The 24708-nt window shown below is 44.9% G+C and overlaps 1 protein-coding gene across 1 annotated transcript in view; it reads right to left on the bottom strand.

Moving 5' to 3' along the window:
- The window catches only part of LOC109881669 (uncharacterized protein C8orf34 homolog), a 175576-nt gene that overhangs the window by 101261 nt on the left and 49607 nt on the right, over positions 1-24708 (bottom strand). Inside the window, exon 6 of the mRNA XM_031795317.1 lies at positions 3505-3668. Within this exon, the coding sequence (XP_031651177.1) occupies positions 3505-3668 (164 nt within the window). The remainder of the gene's footprint in view (positions 1-3504; positions 3669-24708) is intronic.

Below are 24708 nucleotides of genomic sequence, written 5' to 3'. Positions count from 1 at the left end.
CTGTAATTCATCCGTGAAGAGCACACTTCTCTATCTGAAGGTGAGTATTTGACCACTGAAGTCGGTTACGATGCCAAACTGCAGTCAGGTCAAGACCCTGGTGAGGACGAAGAGCACGCAGATGAGCTTCCCGGAGACAGTTTTTGACAGTTTGTGCAGAAATTATTCAGTTGTGCAAACCCACAGGTTCCTCAGCTGTCTAGAAGGCTGGTCTCAGACGATCACGCGTGTGGAGGTCCCGGGCTGGCGTGGTTACACGTGGTCTGTGGTTCGAGAGACCGGTTGGACGTACTGCTAAATTCTCTAAAACGACGTTGGAGACGGCTTATGGTAGAGAAATGAACATTAAATTACTTGGCAGCAGCTCTGGTGGACATTCCTGAGACATCAGCGGCATTGTGTTACGTGACAAAACGGCACATTTTAGAGTGGCTTTTTATTGTCCCCCAGCACAAGGCGCACCTGTGTAATGATCATACTGTTTAATCAGCTACTTGATATGTCACACCTGTCAGGTGGATGGATTATCTTGGTAAAGCAGAAATGCTCACTAACAGGGATGTCAACACATTGGGTGAACAACATTTTAGAGAAAGAAGCTTTTTGTGTGTATTGAACATTTCTGGGTCTTTTATTTCAGCTCATGAAACATGGTACCAACACTTTACATGGTGCGTTCATATTTTTGATGAATGTATATTATTATATATTATTGTATTATACGGTGCATTCAGAAAGTATTCAGACCCCTTGACTTTTTCCACATTTTGTTGTTACAGCCTTATTCTAAAATGGATTAAATAGTTTTTTGCCCCTCATCAATCTAAACCCAATACCCCATAATGACATCACAATACCCCATAATGACATCACAATAACCCATAATGGCATCACAATACCCCATAATGACATCACAATACCCCATAATGACATCACAATACCCCATAATGACAAAGCAAAAACTTTTTTTTTTTAAATTTGTGCTAATTTATAAAACCAATAAAACTGAAATTTCACATTTATATAAGTATTCAGACCTTTTACTCAGTACTCTGTTGAAGTACCTTTTGCAACGATTACAGCCTTGAGTCTTCTTGAGTATGATGTTACAAGCTTGGCACACCTGTATTTGGTGAGTTTCTCCCATTCTTCGATGCAGATCCTCTCAAGCTCTGTCAGGTTTGGATGGGGAGTGTTGCTGCAAAGCTATTTTCTGGCTGGGCCACTCAAGGACATTCAGAGACTTTCCCGAAGCCACTCTTGCATTGTCTTGGCTGTGTGCTTAAGGTTGTGTCTTGTTGGAAGGTGAACATTCGCCCCAGTCTGAGGTCCTGAGCGCTCTGGAGCAGGTTTTCATCAAGGATCTCTCTGTAATTTTCTCTGTTTATCTTTTCCTCGATCATGACTAGTCTCCCAGTCCCTGCAGCTGAAAAACATCCCCACAGCATGATGCTGCCACCACCATACTTCGCTGTAGGGATGGTGCCAGGTTTCCTCCAGACATGACATTTGGCATTCAGGCCAAAGCTTTCAATCTTGTTTATATCAGAGGCCTGATTGGTAGAGTGCTGCAGAGATGGTTGTCCTTCTGGAAGGTTCTCCCATCTCCATAGAGGAACTCTGGAGCTCTGTCAGAGTGACCATCGGGTTCTTGGTCACCTCCCTGACCAAAGCCCTTCTCCACAGTTTACTCAGTTTGGCCGGTCAGTTCTAGTAAGAGTCTTGGTGGATCTGAACTTCTTCAATTTACAAATGATGGAGTCCACTGTGTTCTTGGGGACCTTCAATAATTGCATAAATGTTTTGGTACAGAAATGTTTTGGTACCCTTCCCCAGATCTGTGCCTCGACACAATCATGTCCCGGAGCTCTAAGGACAATTCCTTCGATATCATTGCTTGTTTTTATCTCTGACATGCACTGTCAACTTCTATAGACAGGTGTGTGCCTTTCCAAATCATGTCAAATTTATTTTCCCACAGGTGGATTCCAATCAAGTTGTAGAAACATCTCAAGGATGATTAATGGAAACAGGATGCACATGAGCTTAATTTCTAGTCTCAAAACTAAGGGTCTGAATTTCTGTATTTCTGTTTCTTATTTTTATTTTTATAATTTGCACAAAACAATCTAAAAACCTGTTTTCATTTTGTCATGATGGGGTTATTGTGTGTAGATTGATGAGAAAAAATGTTTTATTTGCTCCATTTTAGAATAAGGATATAATGTAATAAATATAATGTAATAAAATGTTTGAAAAAAGTCCAGGGGTCGGAATACTTCCCAAAGGTACTGAACAACAATATAAACACAACATGTGAAGTGTTGGTCCCATGTTTCATCATCTGAAATAAAAGATCCCAGAAATGTTCCAGCTTAATTGGCACGTATAAGTTCACTATATATAATTACACACACATCTTTCCCCAATCTGATACCCCAAACAACAGGATGTCTCCCACTAATCAAATTATGGAATAACCTAATGAGGTTTCAAACAGCAGTGTGTGTGTGTGTGTGTATGTGTGTGTGTGTGTGTGTGATTTATGATTTAATATCTGATCCTCTCTAATTAGCTACATCCCAAATGGTCACCTAACACGGAGCGTGCGCACACACACACCGCCTCCTCACAGTCCCACAGTTAATATCACCGCGGCAACATCTGGAAGCGGGCCTTGGAGAGAGAGTGGGGGGGGGGGGGAGGGCGGCCTGTGCAGTTTTACAAAAAACATAAATTTAGATTAGATTGGATTACTTTAATAGTAGTGGGTTATATAACACCAAAAAGACAGGAATCCCCTTTACATAGACTGACTTCGTCTAGCCTGAGTGCCAGTCGGTTTGTGCCATCATGCCAACTCTAGCCTGAGTGCCAGTCGGTTTGTGCCATCATGCCAACTCTAGCCTGAGTGCCAGTCGGTTTGTGCCATCATGCCAACTCATTCAAAACGTTTGGCTTCAGAAGGTAGAGCAACGGAGACGGAAAGAACACAAAAAAAAACAGATCTGGGAACCAGGCTAATAACTTGGGAATGTAAAAAGTGTCTGAGCCTAGCTCAACGAGGTTTAGCTGTAGTAGTCCGTGGTAAATCGGGGTACAGCGTCATTCAGACACATGTTTTGATCCGAGTTGTGAAATAGGTTTCAAGCTGCTGATTCCAAAAGGGCTATTCCTGAGGCTGCGTCCCAATTGTCACCCCAATACATATATTATGCACTTCCTTTGACCAGAGCCCATGACCAGAGCCCTATGGGTAGTGCACTATATAGGGACTAGGGTGCCTTTCAGGACAAAGACAAAGTCCCCTTCTCCATTCCAGCTAGAGCATAAATCAATCTTAATTGGCACACACACAAACACACACACACACACACACACACACACAAACACACACACACACACACAAACACACACACAAAAACACCCCACCACCCCCTCCGACACACACACTCACACTCCTCCCCTCTCCTCCACACACACACCCTTCCCTTTCTCTCCTACCTTCCGGCAGGGCTGCTATCAGCGCTCCCCCAAGCCTCAGTCTTGGTCCTGGGGACTGGGGGTTGGAGCATCTCTGCTGCCAGTGGGTCGGGGTCTTCCTCCTCCCTGCCCACCCACTCCCCCACCACCCTGGGCTGCAGCACTGAGTTATACCCCCCCAGGTTCTGGAGGGAGGGGGAGAAAGGGAGAGAAAAAGAGAGAGATTGTCATATGGACATTACATTCAGAGTGTTTGACGATGATACTTCCTTGCCAGATATGAAATATAGACGGAATCAAAACCAAGTGGGAGGTATTTTATTTTATCTTTATTTAACCAGGCAAGTCAGTTAAGAACAAATTCTTATTTTCAATGACAGCCTGAGAACAGTGGGTTAACTGCCTGTTCAGGGGAAGAACGACAGATTTGTACCTTGTCAGCTCGGGGGTTTGAACTCGCAACCTTCCGGTTACTAGTCCAACGCTCTAACCACTAGGCTACCCTGTCGTATCATGAGAGATCATGAGAATGGGGGAAGTGCAATACAACCCAAACATCAATACAACCCAATGCACCCCAATAAGACCCAATACAACCCAATAAGACCCAATACAACCCAAACATCAATACAACCCAATGCACCCCAATAAGACCCAATACAACCCAAACATCAATACAACCCAATGCACCCCAATAAGACCCAATACAACCCAAACATCAATACAACCCAAACATCAATACAACCCAATGCACCCCAATAAGACCCAAACATCAATACAACCCAATGCACCCCAATAAGACCCAAACATCAATACAACCCAATGCACCCCAATGCACCCCAATAAGACCCAAACATCAATACAACCCAATGCACCCCAATAAGACCCAAACATCAATACAACCCAATGCACCCCAATGCACCCCAATAAGACCCAAACATCAATACAACCCAATGCACCCCAATGCACCCCAATAAGACCCAAACATCAATACAACCCAATGCACCCCAATGCACCCCAATAAGACCCAAACATCAATACAACCCAATGCACCCCAATGCACCCCAATAAGACCCAAACATCAATACAACCCAATGCACCCCAATGCACCCCAATAAGACCCAAACATCAATACAACCCAATGCACCACAATGCACCCCAATGCACCCCAATAAGACCCAAACATCAATACAACCCAAACATCAATACAACCCAAACATCAATACAACCCAATAAGACCCAAGACAACCCAATACAACCCAATACAACCCAATAAGACCCAATACAACCCAAACATCAATACAACCCAAACATCAATACAACCCAAACATCAATACAACCCAATAAGACCCAAGACAACCCGAGCATCAATACAACCCAATAAGACCCAATACAACCCAATAAGACCCAATACAACCCAATAAGACCCAATACAACCCAAACATCAATACAACCCAAACATCAAAACAACCCAAACATCAATACAACCCAATACAACCAAACATCAATACAACCCAATAAGACCCAATACAACCCAATACAACCCAAACATCAATACAACCCAAACATCAATACAACTCAATACAACCCAATACAACCAAACATCAATACAACCCAATACAACCCAATACAACCCAATACAACCCAATACAACCAAACATCAATACAACCCAATAAGACCCAAGACAACCCGAGCATCAATACAACCCAATACAACCAAACATCATTACAACCCCAATACAACCCAAATACAACCCAATACAACCCAAATACAACCCAATAAGACCCAATACAACCCAAACATCAATACAACCCAATACAACCCAAACATCAATACAACCCAAACATCAAGACACCCCAATACAACCCAAACCTCAACACAATAAAAACAATCAGTCGAACTGCAGGCATACAGGCATAACAGAACTATCCACCTGGAGGACTCACCATCGACAAACACAACTGCAATATCTCTGTCTGAGTCCCAAATTGAACCCTATTCACTACAGAGTGCACAATCTTTGACAAACGAAATAACAAAAAATAACGAAAAAGACAAGGGGCTGTTCAAATCAAATCGAATCAAATACATTTTGTATTTGTCGCATGCCGCCGAATACAACAACTGTCGACCTTAACGTGAAATGTTTACTTTTACAAGCCCTGAACCAACAGTGCAGTTCAAGAAGAGTTAAGAAAATATTTACCAAATAAACCAAAGTAAAAACATTTTAAAGTAACACAATAAAATAACAATGTGGAGGCTATATACAGGGTGTTACGGTACAGAGTCAATGTGGAGGCTATATACAGGGTGTTACGGTACAGAGTCAATGTGGAGGCTATATACAGGGTATTACGGTACAGAGTCAATGTGGAGGCTATATACAGGGTGTTACGGTACAGAGTCAATGTGGAGGCTATATACAGGGTATTACGTTACAGAGTCAATGTGGAGGCTATATACAGGGTATTACGGTACAGAGTCAATGTGGAGGCTATATACAGGGTATTACGGTACAGAGTCAATGTGGAGGCTATATACAGGGTATTACGGTACAGAGTCAATGTGGAGGCTATATACAGGGGGTACCGGTACAGAGTCAATGTGGAGGCTATATACAGGGTATTACGGTACAGAGTCAATGTGGAGGCTATATACAGGGTATTACGGTACAGAGTCAATGTGGAGGCTATATACAGGGTATTACGGTACAGAGTCAATGTGGAGGCTATATACAGGGGGTACCGGTACAGAGTCAATGTGGAGGCTATATACAGGGTATTATGGTACAGAGTCAATGTGGAGGCTATATACAGGGTATTACGGTACAGAGTCAATGTGGAGGCTATATACAGGGTATTACGGTACAGAGTCAATGTGGAGGCTATATACAGGGTATTACGGTACAGAGTCAATGTGGGGGCTATATACAGGGTATTACGGTACAGAGTCAATGTGGAGGCTATATACAGGGTATTACGGTACAGAGTCAATGTGGAGGCTATATACAGGGTATTACGGTACAGAGTCAATGTGGAGGCTATATACAGGGTGTTACGGTACAGAGTCAATGTGGAGGCTATATACAGGGTGTTACGGTACAGAGTCAATGTGGAGGCTATATACAGGGGGTACCGGTACAGAGTCAATGTGGAGGCTATATACAGGGTATTACGGTACAGAGTCAATGTGGAGGCTATATACAGGGTATTACGGTACAGAGTCAATGTGGAGGCTATATACAGGGTATTACGGTACAGAGTCAATGTGGAGGCTATATACAGGGGGTACCGGTACAGAGTCAATGTGGAGGCTATATACAGGGTATTATGGTACAGAGTCAATGTGGAGGCTGATATACAGGGTATTACGGTACAGAGTCAATGTGGAGGCTATATACAGGGTATTACGGTACGAGTCAATGTGGAGGCTATATACAGGGTATTACGGTACAGAGTCAATGTGGAGGCTATATACAGGGTATTACGGTACAGAGTCAATGTGGAGGCTATATACAGGGTATTACGGTACAGAGTCAATGTGGAGGCTATATACAGGGTATTATACGGTCACAGAGTCAATGTGGAGGCTATATACAGGGTGTACGGTACAGAGTCAATGTGGAGGCTATATACAGGGTGTTACGGTACAGCAGAGTCAATGTGGAGGCTATATACAGGGTGTACCGGTACAGAGTCAATGTGGAGGCTATATACAGGGGGTACGGTACAGAGTCAATGTGGAGGCTATATACAGGGTATTACGGTACAGAGTCAATGTGGAGGCTATATACAGGGTATTACGGTACAGAGTCAATGTGGAGGCTATATACAGGGTATTACGGTACAGAGTCAATGTGGAGGCTATATATAGGGTATTACGGTACAGAGTCAATGTGGAGGCTATATACAGGGTATTACGGTACAGAGTCAATGTGGAGGCTATATACAGGGTATTACGGTACAGAGTCAATGTGGAGGCTATATACAGGGTATTACGGTACAGAGTCAATGTGGAGGCTATATACAGGGTATTACGGTACAGAGTCAATGTGGAGGCTATATACAGGGTATTTACGGTACAGAGTCAATGTGGAGGCTATATACAGGGTATTACGGTACAGAAGTCAATGTGGAGGCTATATTACAGGGTATTACGGTACAGAGTCAATGGTGGAGGCTATATACAGGGTATTACGGTACAGAGTCAATGTGGAGGCTATATACAGGGTATTACGGTACAGAGTCAATGTGGAGGCTATATACAGGGTATAACGGTACAGAGTCCAATATGGAGGCTATATACAGGGTATTACGGTACAGAGTCAATGTGGAGGCTATATACAGGGGTACCGGTACAGAGTCAAGGTGGAGGATATATACAGGGTATTACGGTACAGAGTCATGTGAGGCTATATACAGGGTATTACGGTACAGAGTCAATGTGGAGGCTATATACAGGGGGTACCGGTACAGAGTCAATGTGGAGGCTATATACAGGGTATTACGGTACAGAGTCAATGTGGAGGCTATATACAGGGTATTACGGTACAGAGTCAATGTGGAGGCTATATACAGGGTATTACGGTACAGAGTCAATGTGGAGGGCTATATACAGGGTATTACGGTACAGAGTCAATGTGGAGGCTATATACAGGGGGTACCGGTACAGAGTCCAATGTGGAGGCTATATACAGGGTATTACGGTACAGAGTCAATGTGGAGGCTATATACAGGGTATTACGGTACAGAGTCAATGTGGAGGCTATATACAGGGTATTACGGTACAGAGTCAATGTGGAGGCTATATACAGGGTATTACGGTACAGAGTCAATGTGGAGGCTATATACAGGGGGTACCGGGTACAGAGTCAATGTGGAGGCTATATACAGGGTATTATGGTACAGAGTCAATGTGGAGGCTATATACAGGGTATTACGGTACAGAGTCAATGTGGAGCTAATGGAGGCTATTATACAGGGTATTACGGTACAGAGTCAATGTGGAGGCTATATACAGGGTATTACGGTACAGAGTCAATGTGGAGGCTATATACAGGGGGTACAGGATACAGAGTCAATGTGGAGGCTATATACAGGGTATTACGGTACAGAGTCAATGTGGAGGCTATATACAGGGTTATTACGGTACAGAGTCAATGTGGGAGGCTATATACAAGGGTAATTACGGTAGAGGCTATACAGGGTATTACGGTACAGAGTCAATGTGGAGGCTATATACAGGGTATTACGGTACAGAGTCAATGTGGAGGCTATATACAGGGTATTACTGTACAGATTCAATGTGAGGCTATATACAGGGTATACGGTACAGTCAATGTGGAGGCTATATACAGGGTATTACGGTACAGAGTCAATGTGGAGGCTATATACAGGGTATTACGGTACAGAGTCAATGTGGATGGATATATACAGGGGTTACTGGTACAGGAGTCAATGTGGAGGATATATAAAGGGGTGGTACCGGTACAGATGTCAATGTGGAGGATATATACAGGGGGTACGGTACAGAGTCAATGTGGAGGACATATACCAGGGTTTACGGTACAGAGTCAATGGGTGGGGTGGAGGCGTAGATACAGGGTTATACGGTACAGAGTCAATGTGGAGGCTATATACAAGGGTATTACGGTACAGAGTCAATGTGGAGGCTATATACAGGGGGTACCGTACAGAGTCCCATGGGAGGCTATATATCAGGGTATTACGGTACAGAGTCATGTGGAGGCTATATACAGGGTGTTACGGTACAGAGTCAATGTGGAGGCTATATACAGGGTGGTTACGGTACAGAGTCAATGTGAGGCTATATACAGGGTGTTACGGTACAGAGTCATGTGGAGGCTATATACAGGGGGTTACGGTACAGAGTCAATGTGGAGGCTATATACAGGGTAGGGTATACGGTACAGAGTCAATGTGGAGGCTATATACAGGGTATTACGGTGGTTAGAGTCAATGTGGAGGATATATACAGGGTATTACGGTACAGAGTCAATGTGGAGGCTATATACAGGGTATTACGGTACAGAGTCAATGTGGAGGCTATATACAGGGTGTTTACGGTTACAGAGTCAATGTGGAGGCTATATACAGGGTGTTACGGTACAGAGTCAATGTGGAGGTATATACAGGGTATTACGGTACAGAGTCAATGTGGAGGCTATTACGGGGTACGGTACAGAGTCAATGTGGAGGCTATTACAGGGGTTACGGTACAGAGTCAATGTGGAGGCTATATACAGGGTGTACGGTACAGAGTCAATGTGGAGGCTATATACAGGGTATTACGGTACAGAGTCAATGTGGAGGCTATATACGGGTGTTTACGGTACAGAGTCAATGTGGAGGCTATATAAGGGTATTAGGTACAGAGTCAATGTGGAGGCTATATACAGGGTATTACGGTACAGAGTCAATGTGGAGGCTATATACAGGGTATTACGGTACAGAGTCAATGTGGAGGCTATATACAGGGTATTACGGTACAGAGTCAATGTGGAGGCTATATATACAGGGATTATAGGTACAGAGTCAATGTGGAGGCTATATACAGGGTATACGGTACAGAGTCAATGTGGAGGCTATAACAGGGTATTACGGTACAGAGTCAATGTGGAGGCTATATACAGGGTATTACGGTACAGAGTCAATGTGGAGGCTATATACAGGGGTGTTACGGTACAGAGTCAATGTGGAGGCTATATACAGGGTATTACGGTACAGAGTCAATGTGGAGACTATATACAGGGTGTTACGGTACAGAGTCAATGTGGAGGCTATATACAGGGGGTACGGTACAGAGTCAATGTGGAGGCTATATACAGGGTATTACGGTACAGAGTCAATGTGGAGGCTATATACAGGGTATTACGTACAGAGTCAATGTGGAGGCTATATACAGGGATTACGGTACAGAGTCAATGTGGAGGCTATATACAGGGTGTTACGGTACAGAGTCAATGTGGGGGGGCTATATACAGGGTATTACGGTACAGAGTCAATGTGGAGGCTGGCTATATACAGGGGTATACGGTACAGAGTCAATGTGGAGGCTATATACAGGGTATACGGTACAGAGTCAATGTGGAGGCTATATACAGGGTATTACGGTACAGAGTCAATGTGGAGGGCTATATACAGGGTATTACGGTACAGAGTCAATGTGGAGGCTATATACAGGGTATACGGTACAGAGTCAATGTGGAGGCTATATACAGGGGGTTACGGTACAGAGTCAATGTGGAGGCTAATTACAGGGTATTACGGTACAGAGTCAATGTGGAGGCTATATACAGGGTATTACGGTACAGAGTCAATGTGGAGGCTATATACAGGGTATTACGGTACAGAGTCAATGTGGAGGCTATATACAGGGTATTACGGTACAGAGTCAATGTGGAGGCTATACAGGGTATTCGGTACAGAGTCAATGTGGAGGCTATATACAGGGATTACGGTACAGAGTCAATGTGGAGGCTATATACAGGGTATTACGGTAGGTTATACAGTGATTACGGTACGAGTCAATGTGGAGGCTATATACAGGGTATTACGGTACAGAGTCAATGTGGAGGCTATATACAGGGTATTACGGTACAGAGTCAATGTGGAGGCTATATACAGGGGGTACGGTACAGAGTCAATGTGGAGGCTATATAAGGGTATTACGGTACAGAGTCAATGTGGAGGCTATATACAGGGTGTTACGGTACAGAGTCAATGTGGAGGCTATATACAGGGTATTACGGTTACAGAGTCAATGTGGAGGCTATATACAGGGTATTACGGTACAGAGTCAATGTGGAGGCTATATACAGGGTATTACGGTACAGAGTCAATGTGGAGGCTATATACAGGGTATTACGGTACAGAGTCAATGTGGAGGCTATATACAGGGTGTTAGTACAGAGTCAATGTGGAGGCTATATATACAGGGTTTACGGTACAGAGTCAATGTGGAGGCTATATACAGGGTGTTACGGTACAGAGTCAATGTGGAGGCTATATACAGGGTATTACGGTACAGAGTCAATGTGGAGGCTATATACAGGGTATTACGGTACAGAGTCAATGTGGAGGCTATATACAGGGTTACGGTACAGAGTCAATGTGGAGGCTATATACAGGGTATTACGGTACTGAGTCAATGTGGAGGCTATATACAGGGGTTATGGTACAGAGTCAATGTGGAGGCTATATACAGGGTATTACGGTACAGAGTCAATGTGGAGCTATATACAGGGTATACGGTACAGAGTCAATGTGGAGGCTATATACAGGGTATACGGTACAGAGTCAATGTGGAGGCTATATACAGGGTGGTACGGTACAGAGTCAATGTGGAGGCTAATACAGGGTATTACGGTACAGAGTCAATGTGGAGGCTATATACAGGGTGGGTTACGGTACAGAGTCAATGTGGAGGCTATATACAGGGTATTACGGTACAGAGTCAATGTGGAGGTATATACAGGGTATTACGGTACAGAGTCAATGTGGAGGCTATATACAGGGTATTACGGTTACAGAGTACAGAGTCAATGTGGAGGCTATATACAGGGGTATTACGGTACGGTACAGAGTCAATGTGGAGGCTATATACAGGGTGTATGTTACGGTACAGAGTCAATGTGGAGGCTATATACAGGGTATTACGGTACAGAGTCAATGTGGAGGCTATATACAGGGTGTTACGGTACAGAGTCAATGTGGAGGCTATATACAGGGTATTACGGTACAGAGTCAATGTGGAGGCTATATACAGGGTAGTACGGTACAGAGTCAATGTGGAGGCTATATACAGGGTATACGGTACAGAGTCAATGTGGAGGCTATATACAGGGGTTACGGTACAGAGTCAATGTGGAGGCTATATACAGGGGTTTGGTACAGAGTCAATGTGGAGGCTATATACAGGGGGTATTACGGTACAGAGTCAATGTGGAGGCTATATACAGGGGGTATTCGGTACAGAGTCAATGTGGAGGCTATATACAGGGGTTACGGTACAGAGTCAATGTGGAGGCTATATACAGGGTATTACGGTACAGAGTCAATGTGGAGGCTATATACAGGGTATTACGGTACAGAGTCAATGTGGAGGCTATATACAGGGTATTACGGTACAGAGTCAATGTGGAGGCTATATACAGGGTATTACGGTACAGAGTCAATGTGGAGGCTATATACAGGTGTTACGGTACAGAGTCAATGTGGAGGCTATATACAGGGTATTACGGTACAGAGTCAATGTGGAGGCTATATACAGGGTTATACGGTACAGAGTCAATGTGGAGGCTATATACAGGGTATTACGGTACAGAGTCAATGTGGAGGCTATATACAGGGTATTACGGTACAGAGTCAATGTGGAGGCTATATACAGGGGTATACGGTACAGAGTCAATGTGGAGGCTATATACAGGGTTACGGTACAGAGTCAATGTGGAGGCTATATACAGGGTATTACGGTACAGAGTCAATGTGGAGGCTATAACAGGGGGGGTACGGTACAGAGTCAATGTGGAGGCTATATACAGGGGTACCGGTACAGAGTCAATGTGGAGGCTATATACAGGGGGTACCGTACAGAGTCAATGTGGAGGCTATATACAGGGTATTACGGTACAGAGTCAATGTGGAGGCTATATACAGGGGGTACCGGTACAGAGTCAATGTGGAGGCTATATACAGGGTGTTACGGTACAGAGTCAATGTGGAGGCTATATACAGGGGTTACGGTACAGAGTCAATGTGGAGGCTATATACAGGGTGTTACGGTACAGAGTCAATGTGGAGGCTATATACAGGGTGTACGGTACAGAGTCAATGTGGAGGCTATATACAGGGTATTACGGTACAGAGTCAATGTGGAGGCTATATACAGGGTATTACGGTACAGAGTCAATGTGGAGGCTATATACAGGGTATTACGGTACAGAGTCAATGTGGAGGCTATATACAGGGTATTACGGTACAGAGTCAATGTGGAGGCTATATACAGGGTATTACGGTACAGAGTCAATGTGGAGGCTATATACAGGGGTAGTACGGTACAGAGTCAATGTGGAGGCTATATACAGGGTATTACGGTACAGAGTCAATGTGGAGGCTATATACAGGGTATTACGGTACAGAGTCAATGTGGAGGCTATATACAGGGGTTACGGTACAGAGTCAATGTGGAGGCTATATACAGGGTGTACGGTACAGAGTCAATGTGGAGGCTATATACAGGGGGTACGGTACAGAGTCAATGTGGAGGCTATATACAGGGTATTACGGTACAGAGTCAATGTGGAGGCTATATACAGGGTATTACGGTACAGAGTCAATGTGGAGGCTATATACAGGGTATTACGGTACAGAGTCAATGTGGAGGCTATATACAGGGTATACGGTACAGAGTCAATGTGGAGGCTATATACAGGGTATTACGGTACAGAGTCAATGTGGAGGCTATATACAGGGGTTACGGTACAGAGTCAATGTGGAGGCTATATACAGGGTGTTACGGTACAGAGTCAATGTGGAGGCTATATACAGGGTATTACGGTACAGAGTCAATGTGGAGGCTATATACAGGGTGTTACGGTACAGAGTCAATGTGGAGGCTATATACAGGGTATTACGGACAGAGTCAATGTGGAGGCTATATACAGGGTATTACGGTACAGAGTCAATGTGGAGGCTATATACAGGGTATTACGGTACAGAGTCAATGTGGAGGCTATATACAGGGTATTACGGTACAGAGTCAATGTGGAGGCTATATACAGGGTATTACGGTACAGAGTCAATGTGGAGGCTATATACAGGGGTTACCGGTACAGAGTCAATGTGGAGGATATACAGGGGTTACGGTACAGAGTCAATGTGGAGGCTATATACAGGGTATTACGGTACAGAGTCAATGTGGAGGCTATATACAGGGGTTACGGTAGGTACAGAGTCAATGTGGAGGCTATATACAGGGTATTACGGTACAGAGTCAATGTGGAGGCTATATACAGGGTATTACGGGAGTCAATGTGGAGGCTATATACAGGGGGTACGGTACAGAGTCAATGTGGAGGCTATATACAGGGTATTACGGTACAGAGTCAATGTGGAGGCTATATACAGGGTGTACGGTACAGAGTCAATGTGGAGGCTATATACAGGGTATTACGGTACAGAGTCAATGTGGAGGCTATATACAGGGTGTTATGGTACAGAGTCAATGTGGAGGCTATATACAGGGTGTTACGGTACAGAGTCAATGTGGAGGCTATATACAGGGTATTACGGTACAGAGTCAATGTGGAGGCTATATACAGGGTATTACGGTACAGAGTCAATGTGGAGGCTATATACAGGGTATACGGTACAGAGTCAATGTGGAGGCTATATACAGGGTGTTACGGTACAGAGTCAATGTGGAGGCTATATACAGGGTATACGGTACAGAGTCAATGTGGAGGATATACAGGGTGGTACGGTACAGAGTCAATGTGGAGGCTATATACAGGGTATTACGGTACAGAGTCAATGTGGAGGCTATATACAGGGTATTACGGTACAGAGTCAATGTGGAGGCTATATACAGGGTTTACGGTACAGAGTCAATGTGGAGGCTATATACAGGGTATTACGGTACAGAGTCAATGTGGAGGCTATATACAGGGTATTACGGTACAGAGTCAATGTGGAGGCTATATACAGGGTATTACGGTACAGAGTCAATGTGGAGGCTATATACAGGGGTGTTACGGTACAGAGTCAATGTGGAGGCTATATACAGGGTGTTACGGTACAGAGTCAATGTGGAGGCTATATACAGGGTATTACGGTACAGAGTCAATGTGGAGGCTATATACAGGGGGTACGGTACAGAGTCAATGTGGAGGCTATATACAGGGTGTTACGGTACAGAGTCAATGTGGAGGCTATATACAGGGTATACGGTACAGAGTCAATGTGGAGGCTATATACAGGGGTTACGGTACAGAGTCAATGTGGAGGCTATATACAGGGTATTACGGTACAGAGTCAATGTGGAGGCTATATACAGGGGGTACCGTACAGAGTCCATGTGGAGGCTATATACAGGGTGTACGGTACAGAGTCAATGTGGAGGCTATATACAGGGTACGGTACAGGTACAGAGTCAATGTGGAGGCTATATACAGGGTATTACGGTACAGAGTCAATGTGGAGGCTATATACAGGGTATTACGGTACAGAGTCAATGTGGAGGCTATATACAGGGTATTACGGGTACAGAGTCAATGTGGAGGCTATATACAGGGTATTACGGTACAGAGTCAATGTGGAGGCTATATACAGGGTGTTGGTACAGAGTCAATGTGGAGGCTATATACAGGGTGTTACGGTACAGAGTCAATGTGGAGGCTATATACAGGGTATTACGGTACAGAGTCAATGTGGAGGCTATATACAGGGTATTACGGTACAGAGTCAATGTGGAGGCTATATACAGGGTATTTAGGTACAGAGTCAATGTGGAGGCTATATACAGGGTATTACGGTACAGAGTCAATGTGGAGGCTATATACAGGGGTTACGGTACAGAGTCAAGTGGAGGCTTATACAGGGTATTACGGTACAGAGTCAATGTGGAGGCTATATACAGGGTATTACGGTACAGAGTCAATGTGGAGGCTATATACAGGGTAGGGGTACCGGTACAGAGTCAATGTGGAGGCTATATACAGGGTTGTTACGGTACAGAGTCAATGTGGAGGCTATATACAGGGGTATTACGGTACAGAGTCAATGTGGAGGCTATATACAGGGGTTACGGTACAGAGTCAATGTGGAGGCTATATACAGGGTGTTACGGTACAGAGTCAATGTGGAGGCTATATACAGGGTATTACGGTACAGAGTCAATGTGGAGGCTATATACAGGGTGTTACGGTACAGAGTCAATGTGGAGGCTATATACAGGGGGTATTACGGTACAGAGTCAATGTGGAGGCTATATACAGGGTATTACGGTACAGAGTCAATGTGGAGGCTATATACAGGGTTACGGTACAGAGTCAATGTGGAGGCTATATACAGGGTATTACGGTACAGAGTCAATGTGGAGGCTATATACAGGGTATTACGGTACAGAGTCAATGTGGAGGCTATATACAGGGTGTACGGTACAGAGTCAATGTGGAGGCTATATACAGGGTATTACGGTACAGAGTCAATGTGGAGGCTATATACAGGGTATTACGGTACAGAGTCAATGTGGAGGCTATATACAGGGGGTATTACGGTACAGAGTCAATGTGGAGGCTATATACAGGGATTACGGTACAGAGTCAATGTGGAGGCTATATACAGGGGTAACGGTACAGAGTCAATGTGGAGGCTAATACAGGGGGGTACGGTACAGAGTCATGTGGAGGCTATATACAGGGGGTACGGTACAGAGTCAATGTGGAGGCTATATACAGGGTGTTACGGTACAGAGTCAATGTGGAGGCTATATACAGGGGGGTACCGGTACAGAGTCAATGTGGAGGCTATATACAGGGTATTACGGTACAGAGTCAATGTGGAGGCTATATACAGGGTATTACGGTACAGAGTCAATGTGGAGGCTATATACAGGGTTGTTACGGGTACAGAGTCAATGTGGAGGCTATATACAGGGGTGTTACGGTACAGAGTCAATGTGGAGGCTATATACAGGGTATACGGTACAGAGTCAATGTGGAGGCTATATACAGGGTATTACGGTACAGAGTCAATGTGGAGGCTATATAAGGTGGGTATTAGGTGGTTTTGGAGGTTGTATGAGTCAATGTGGAGGCTATATTGTTACAGGGGATTACGGTACAGAGTCAATGTGGAGGCTATATACAGGGTTTACGGTACAGAGTCAATGTGGAGGCTATATACAGGGTATTACGGTACAGAGTCAATGTGGAGGCTATATACAGGGTATTCGGTACAGAGTCAATGTGGAGGCTATATACAGGGTATTACGGTACAGAGTCAATGTGGAGGCTATATACAGGGTATTACGGTACAGAGTCAATGTGGAGGCTATACAGGGGTATTACGGTACAGAGTCAATGTGGAGGCTATATACAGGGGGTACGGACAGAGTCAATGTGGAGGCTATATACAGGGTATTACGGTACAGAGTCAATGTGGAGGCTATATACAGGGTATTACGGTACAGAGTCAATGTGGAGGCTATATACAGGGTATTACGGTACAGAGTCAATGTGGAGGCTATATACAGGGTATTACGGTACAGAGTCAATGTGGAGGCTATATACAGGGTATTACGGTACAGAGTCAATGTGGAGGCTATATACAGGGTGTACGGTACAGAGTCAATGTGGAGGCTATATACAGGGTGTACGGTACAGAGTCAAGTGGAGGTGGAGGCCTATATACAGGGTATTACGGTACAGAGTCAATGTGGAGGCTATATACAGGGGTGTTACGGTACAGAGTCAATGTGGAGGCTATATACGGGTATTACGGTACAGAGTCAATGTGGAGGCTATATACAGGGTATTACGGTACAGAGTCAATGTGGAGGCTATATACAGGGTATTACGGTACAGAGTCAATGTGGAGGCTATATACGGTATTACGGTACAGAGTCAATGTGGAGGCTATATACAGGGTATTACGGTACAGAGTCAATGTGGAGGCTATATACAGGGTATTACGGTACAGAGTCAATGTGGAGGCTATATACAGGGGTTACGGTACAGAGTCAATGTGGAGGCTATATACAGGGTATTACGGTACAGAGTCAATGTGGAGGCTATATACAGGGGGTACGGTACAGAGTCAATGTGGAGGCTATATACAGGGTATTAGGTACAGAGTCAATGTGGAGGCTATATAAGGGTTTACGGTACAGAGTCAATGTGGAGGCTATATACAGGGTGTTACGGTACAGAGTCAATGTGGAGGCTATATACAGGGTATTACGGTACAGAGTCAATGTGGAGGCTATATACAGGGGGTTACGGTACAGAGTCAATGTGGAGGCTATATACAGGGTATTACGGTACAGAGTCAATGTGGAGGCTATATACAGGGTATTACGGGTACAGAGTCAATGTGGAGGCTATATACAGGGTGTTACGGTACAGAGTCAATGTGGAGGCTATATACAGGGTATTACGGTACAGAGTCAATGTGGAGGCTATATACAGGGTATTACGGTACAGAGTCAATGTGGAGGCTATATACAGGGTGTTACGGTACAGAGTCAATGTGGAGGCTATATACAGGGTGTTACGGTACAGAGTCAATGTGGAGGCTATATACAGGGTATTACGGTACAGAGTCAATGTGGAGGCTATATACAGGGGTACGGTACAGAGTCAATGTGGAGGCTATATATACAGGGTATTACGGTACAGAGTCAATGTGGAGGCTATATACAGGGTATTACGGTACAGAGTCAATGTGGAGGCTATATACAGGGTATTACGGTACAGAGTCAATGTGGAGGCTATATACAGGGTATTACGGACAGAGTCAATGTGGAGGCTATATACAGGGTATTACGGTATACAGAGTCATGTGGAGGCTATATACAGGGGTATTACGGTACAGAGTCAATGTGGAGGCTATATACAGGGTATTACGGTACAGAGTCAATGTGGAGGCTATATACAGGGTGTACGGGGTACAGAGTCAATGTGGAGGCTATATACAGGGATTACGGTACAGAGTCAATGTGGAGGCTATATACAGGGTGTACGGTACAGAGTCAATGTGGAGGCTATATACAGGGTATTACGGTACAGAGTCAATGTGGAGGCTATATACAGGGTATTACGGTACAGAGTCAAGGTGGAGGCTATATACAGGGGGTATTACGGTACAGAGTCAATGTGGAGGCTATTACAGGGTATTACGGTACAGAGTCAATGTGGAGGCTATATACAGGGTGTTACGGTACAGAGTCAATGTGGAGGAATATACAGGGTATTACGGTTACAGAGTCAATGTGGAGGCTATATACAGGGTGTTACGGTACAGAGTCATGTGGCTGGAGCTAATACAGGGTGGTATTACGGTACAGAGTCAATGTGGAGGCTTATATACAGGGTGTACGGTACAGAGTCAATGTGGAGGCTATATACAGGGTATTACGGTACAGAGTCAATGTGGAGGCTATATACAGGGTATTACGGTACAGAGTCAATGTGGAGGCTATATACAGGGTGTTACGGTACAGAGTCAATGTGGAGGCATATACAGGGATTACGGTACAGAGTCAATGTGGAGGCTATATACGGGGGTTACGGTTACAGAGTCAATGTGGAGGAGGCTATATACAGGGTATTACGGTACAGAGTCAATGTGGAGGCTATATACAGGGTATTACGGTACAGAGTCAATGTGGAGGCTATATACAGGGTATTACTGGTACAGAGTCAATGTGGAGGCTATATACAGGTTTCCGGTACAGAGTCAATGTGGAGGCTATATACAGGGTATACGGGTTACAGAGTCAATGTGGAGGCTATATACAGGGTATACGGTACAGAGTCAATGTGGAGGCTATATACAGGGGTGGTACCGGTACAGAGTCAATGTGGAGGCTATATACAGGGGTGTTATGGTACAGAGTCAATGTGGAGCTATATACAGGGTATTACGGTACAGAGTCAATGTGGAGGCTATATACAGGGTGGTACCGGTACAGAGTCATGTGGGAGGCATATACAGGGGGTTATGGTACAGAGTCAATGTGGAGGCTATATACAGGGTATTACGGTACAGAGTCAATGTGGAGGCTATATACAGGGTGGTACGTTTACAGAGTCAATGTGGAGGCTATATACAGGGGGGTGGTACGGTACTACAGAGTCAATGTGGAGGCTATATACAGGGTATTACGGTACAGAGTCAATGTGGAGGCTATATACAGGGTGGTATTACGGTACAGAGTCAATGTGGAGGCTATATACGGGGTATTAACGGTACAGAGTCAATGTGGAGAGGCTATATACAGGGTATTACGGTACAGAGTCAATGTGGAGGCTATATATACAGGGGGTACGGTACAGAGTCAATGTGGAGGCTATATACAGGGTATTACGGTAACAGAGTCAATGTGGGGCTATATACAGGGGGGTACCGGTACAGAGTCAATGTGGAGGCTATATACAGGGATTACGGTACAGAGTCAATGTGGAGGCTATATACAGGGTATTACGGTACAGAGTCAATGTGGAGGCTATATACAGGGTATTACGGTACAGAGTCAATGTGGAGGCTATATACAGGGTATTACGGTACAGAGTCAATGTGGAGGCTATATACAGGGTGGGGGTACCGGTACAGAGTCAATGTGGAGGCTATATACAGGGGTATTATGGTACAGAGTCAATGTGGAGGCTATATACAGGGTATTACGGTACAGAGTCAATGTGGAGGCTATTACAGGGTATTACGGTACAGAGTCAATGTGGAGGCTATATACAGGGTATTACGGTACAGAGTCAATGTGGAGGCTATTGAAGGGTATTACGGTACAGAGTCAATGTGGAGGCTATATACAGGGGGTACCGGTACAGAGTCAATGTGGAAGGCTATATACAGGGTATTATGGTACAGAGTCAATGTGGAGGCTATATACAGGGTATTACGGTACAGAGTCAATGTGGAGGCTATTGCCAGGGTATACGGGACAGAGTCAATGTGGAGGCTATATACAGGGTAGTACAGTACAGAAGTCAATGTGGAGGCTATGAAGGGTGATTACGGGACAGAGTCAATGTGGAGGCTCTATACAGGGTATTACAGTACAGAGTCAATGTGGAGGCTATATACAGGGTATTACGGGACCAGAGTCAATGTGGAGGCTATTACAGGGTATAGGTACAGAGTCAATGTGGAGGCTATATACAGGGTATTACGGTACAGAGTCAATGTGGAGGCTATATACAGGGTATTACGGTCTACAGAGTCAATGTGGAGGCTATATACAGGTGGTTATTACGGATACAGAGTCAATTGTGGACGGGTATACGGTACAGAGTCAATGTGGAGGCTATATACAGGGTATTACGGTACAGAGTCAATGTGGAGGCTATATACAGGGTATTACGGTACAGAGTCAATGTGGAGGCTATATACAGGGGGGTACCGGTACAGAGTCAATGTGGAGGATATATACAGGGGGTACGGTACAGAGTCAATGTGGAGGCTATATACAGGGTATTACGGTACAGAGTCAATGTGGAGGCTATATACAGGGTATTACGGTACAGAGTCAATGTGGAGGCTATATACAGGGTATTACGGTACAGAGTCAATGTGGAGGCTATATACAGGGGGGTACCGGTACAGAGTCAATGTGGAGGCTATATACAGGGTATTACGGTACAGAGTCAATGTGGAGGCTATATACAGGGGGTACGGTACAGAGTCAATGTGGAGGCTATATACAGGGGGTTACCGGTACAGAGTCAATGTGGAGGCTAATACAGGGTATTACGGTACAGAGTCAATGTGGAGGCTATATACAGGGTATTACGGTACAGAGTCAATGTGGAGGCTATATACAGGGTATTACGGTACAGAGTCAATGTGGAGGCTATATACAGGGGGGTACCGGTACAGAGTCAATGTGGAGGCTATATACAGGGTATTACGGTACAGAGTCAATGTGGAGGCTATATACAGGGTATATACGGTACAGAGTCAATGTGGAGGCTATATACAGGGTATTACGGTACAGAGTCAATGTGGAGGCTATATACAGGGGTATTACGGTACAGAGTCAATGTGGAGGCTATATACAGGGGGGGGTACCGGTACAGAGTCAATGTGGAGGCTATATACAGGGTATTATGGTACAGAGTCAATGTGGAGGCTATATACAGGGTATTACGGTACAGAGTCAATGTGGAGGCTATTGCAGGGTATTACGGGACAGAGTCAATGTGGAGGCTATATACAGGGTATTACGGTACAGAGTCAATGTGGAGGCTATTGAAGGGTATTACGGTACAGAGTCAATTGTGGAGGCTATATACAGGGGGGGTACCGGTACAGAGTCAATGTGGAGGCTATATACAGGTATGGTCAGAGTCAATGTGGAGGCTATATCAGGGTATCGGTACAGAGTCAATGTGGAGGCTATTGCAGGGTATTACGGGACAGAGTCAATGTGGAGGCTATATACAGGGTATTACAGTACAGAGTCAATGTGGAGGCTATATACAGGGTATACGGTACAGAGTCAATGTGGAGGCTATATACAGGGTATTACGGTACAGAGTCAATGTGGAGGCTATATACAGGGTATTACGGGACAGAGTCAATGTGGAGGCTATATACAGGGTATTACGGTACAGAGTCAATGTGGAGGCTATATACAGGGTATTACGGTACAGAGTCAATGTGGAGGCTATATACAGGGTGTTTACGGTACAGAGTCAATGTGGAGGCTATATACAGGGTATTACGGTACAGAGTCAATGTGGAGGCTATATACAGGGTATTACGGTACAGAGTCAATGTGGAGGCTATATACAGGGCATTACGGTACAGAGTCAATGTGGAGGCTATATACAGGGTATTACGGTACAGAGTCAATGTGGAGGCTATATACAGGGTATTACGGTACAGAGTCAATGTGGAGGCTATATACAGGGGGTACCGATACAGAGTCAATGTGGAGGCTATATACAGGGTATTACGGTACAGAGTCAATGTGGAGGCTATATACAGGGTATTACAGTACAGAGTCAATGTGGAGGCTATATACAGGGGGTACCGGTACAGAGTCAATGTGGAGGCTATATACAGGAGGTGCCGGGACCGAGTCAATGTGGAGGCTATATACAGGGTATTACGGTACAGAGTCAATGTGGAGGCTATATACAGGGGGGTACCGGTACAGAGTCAATGTGGAGGCTATATACAGGGTATTACGGTACAGAGTCAATGTGGAGGCTATATACAGGGGGTACCGATACAGAGTCAATGTGGAGGCTATATACAGGGTATTACGGTACAGAGTCAATGTGGAGGCTATATACAGGGTATACGGTACAGAGTCAATGTGGAGGCTATATACAGGGGGTACCGATACAGAGTCAATGTGGAGGCTATATACAGGAGGTGCCGGGACCGAGTCAATGTGGAGGCTATATACAGGGGGTACCGGTACAGAGTCAATGTGGAGGCTATATACAGGGGGGTACCGGTACAGAGTCAATGTGGAGGCTATTATACAGGGGGTACCGGTACCAGAGTCAATGTGGAGGCTATATACAGGAGGTGCCGGTACCGAGTCAATGTGGAGGCTATATACAGTGTGTACCGGGACAGAGTCAATGTGGAGGCTAGAAAACAGGAGGTGCCGGTACCGAGTCAATGTGGAGGCTATATACAGGGGGTACCGGTACAGAGTCAATGTGGAGGCTATATAACAGGAAGGTACAGTACAGAGTCAATGTGGAGGCTATATACAGGGGGTACCAATACAGAGTCAATGTGGAGGCTATATACAGGGGGTACCGGTACAGAGTCAATGTGGAGGCTATATACAGGGGGTACTGGTACAGAGTCAATGTGGAGGCTATATACAGGGGGTACCGGTACAGAGTCAATGTGGAGGCTATATACAGGGGGTACCAGTACAGAGTCAATGTGGAGGCTATATACAGGGGGTACCAGAACAGAGTCAATGTGGAGGCTATATACAGGGGGTACCGGTATAGAGTCAATGTGGAGGCTATATACAGGGGGTACTGGTACAGAGTCAATGTGGAGGCTATATACACGGTATTACGGTTCAGAGTCAATGTGGAGGCTATATACAGGGGGTACCGGTACAGAGTCAATGTGGAGGCTATATACAGGGGGTACCGGTACAGAGTCAATGTGGAGGCTATATACAGGGGGTACCGGTACAGAGTCAATGTGAAGGCTATATACAGGGGGTACCGGTACAGAGTCAATGTGGAGGCTATATACAGGGGGTACCGGTACAGAGTCAATGTGGAGGCTATATACAGGGGGTACCAGTACAGAGTCAATGTGGAGGCTATATACAGGGGGTACCAGAACAGAGTCAATGTGGAGGCTATATACAGGGGGTACCGGTATAGAGTCAATCAATGTGGAGGCTATATACAGGGGGTACTGGTACAGAGTCAATGTGGAGGCTATATACAGGGTATTACGGTACAGAGTCAA

The sequence above is a fragment of the Oncorhynchus kisutch genome, linkage group LG18 (assembly GCF_002021735.2).
Source record: "Oncorhynchus kisutch isolate 150728-3 linkage group LG18, Okis_V2, whole genome shotgun sequence".
Taxonomy (NCBI): domain Eukaryota; kingdom Metazoa; phylum Chordata; class Actinopteri; order Salmoniformes; family Salmonidae; genus Oncorhynchus; species Oncorhynchus kisutch.
Note: the sequence above shows the minus strand (reverse complement) of the source record. Positions and strands in the feature narration are given on the sequence as shown.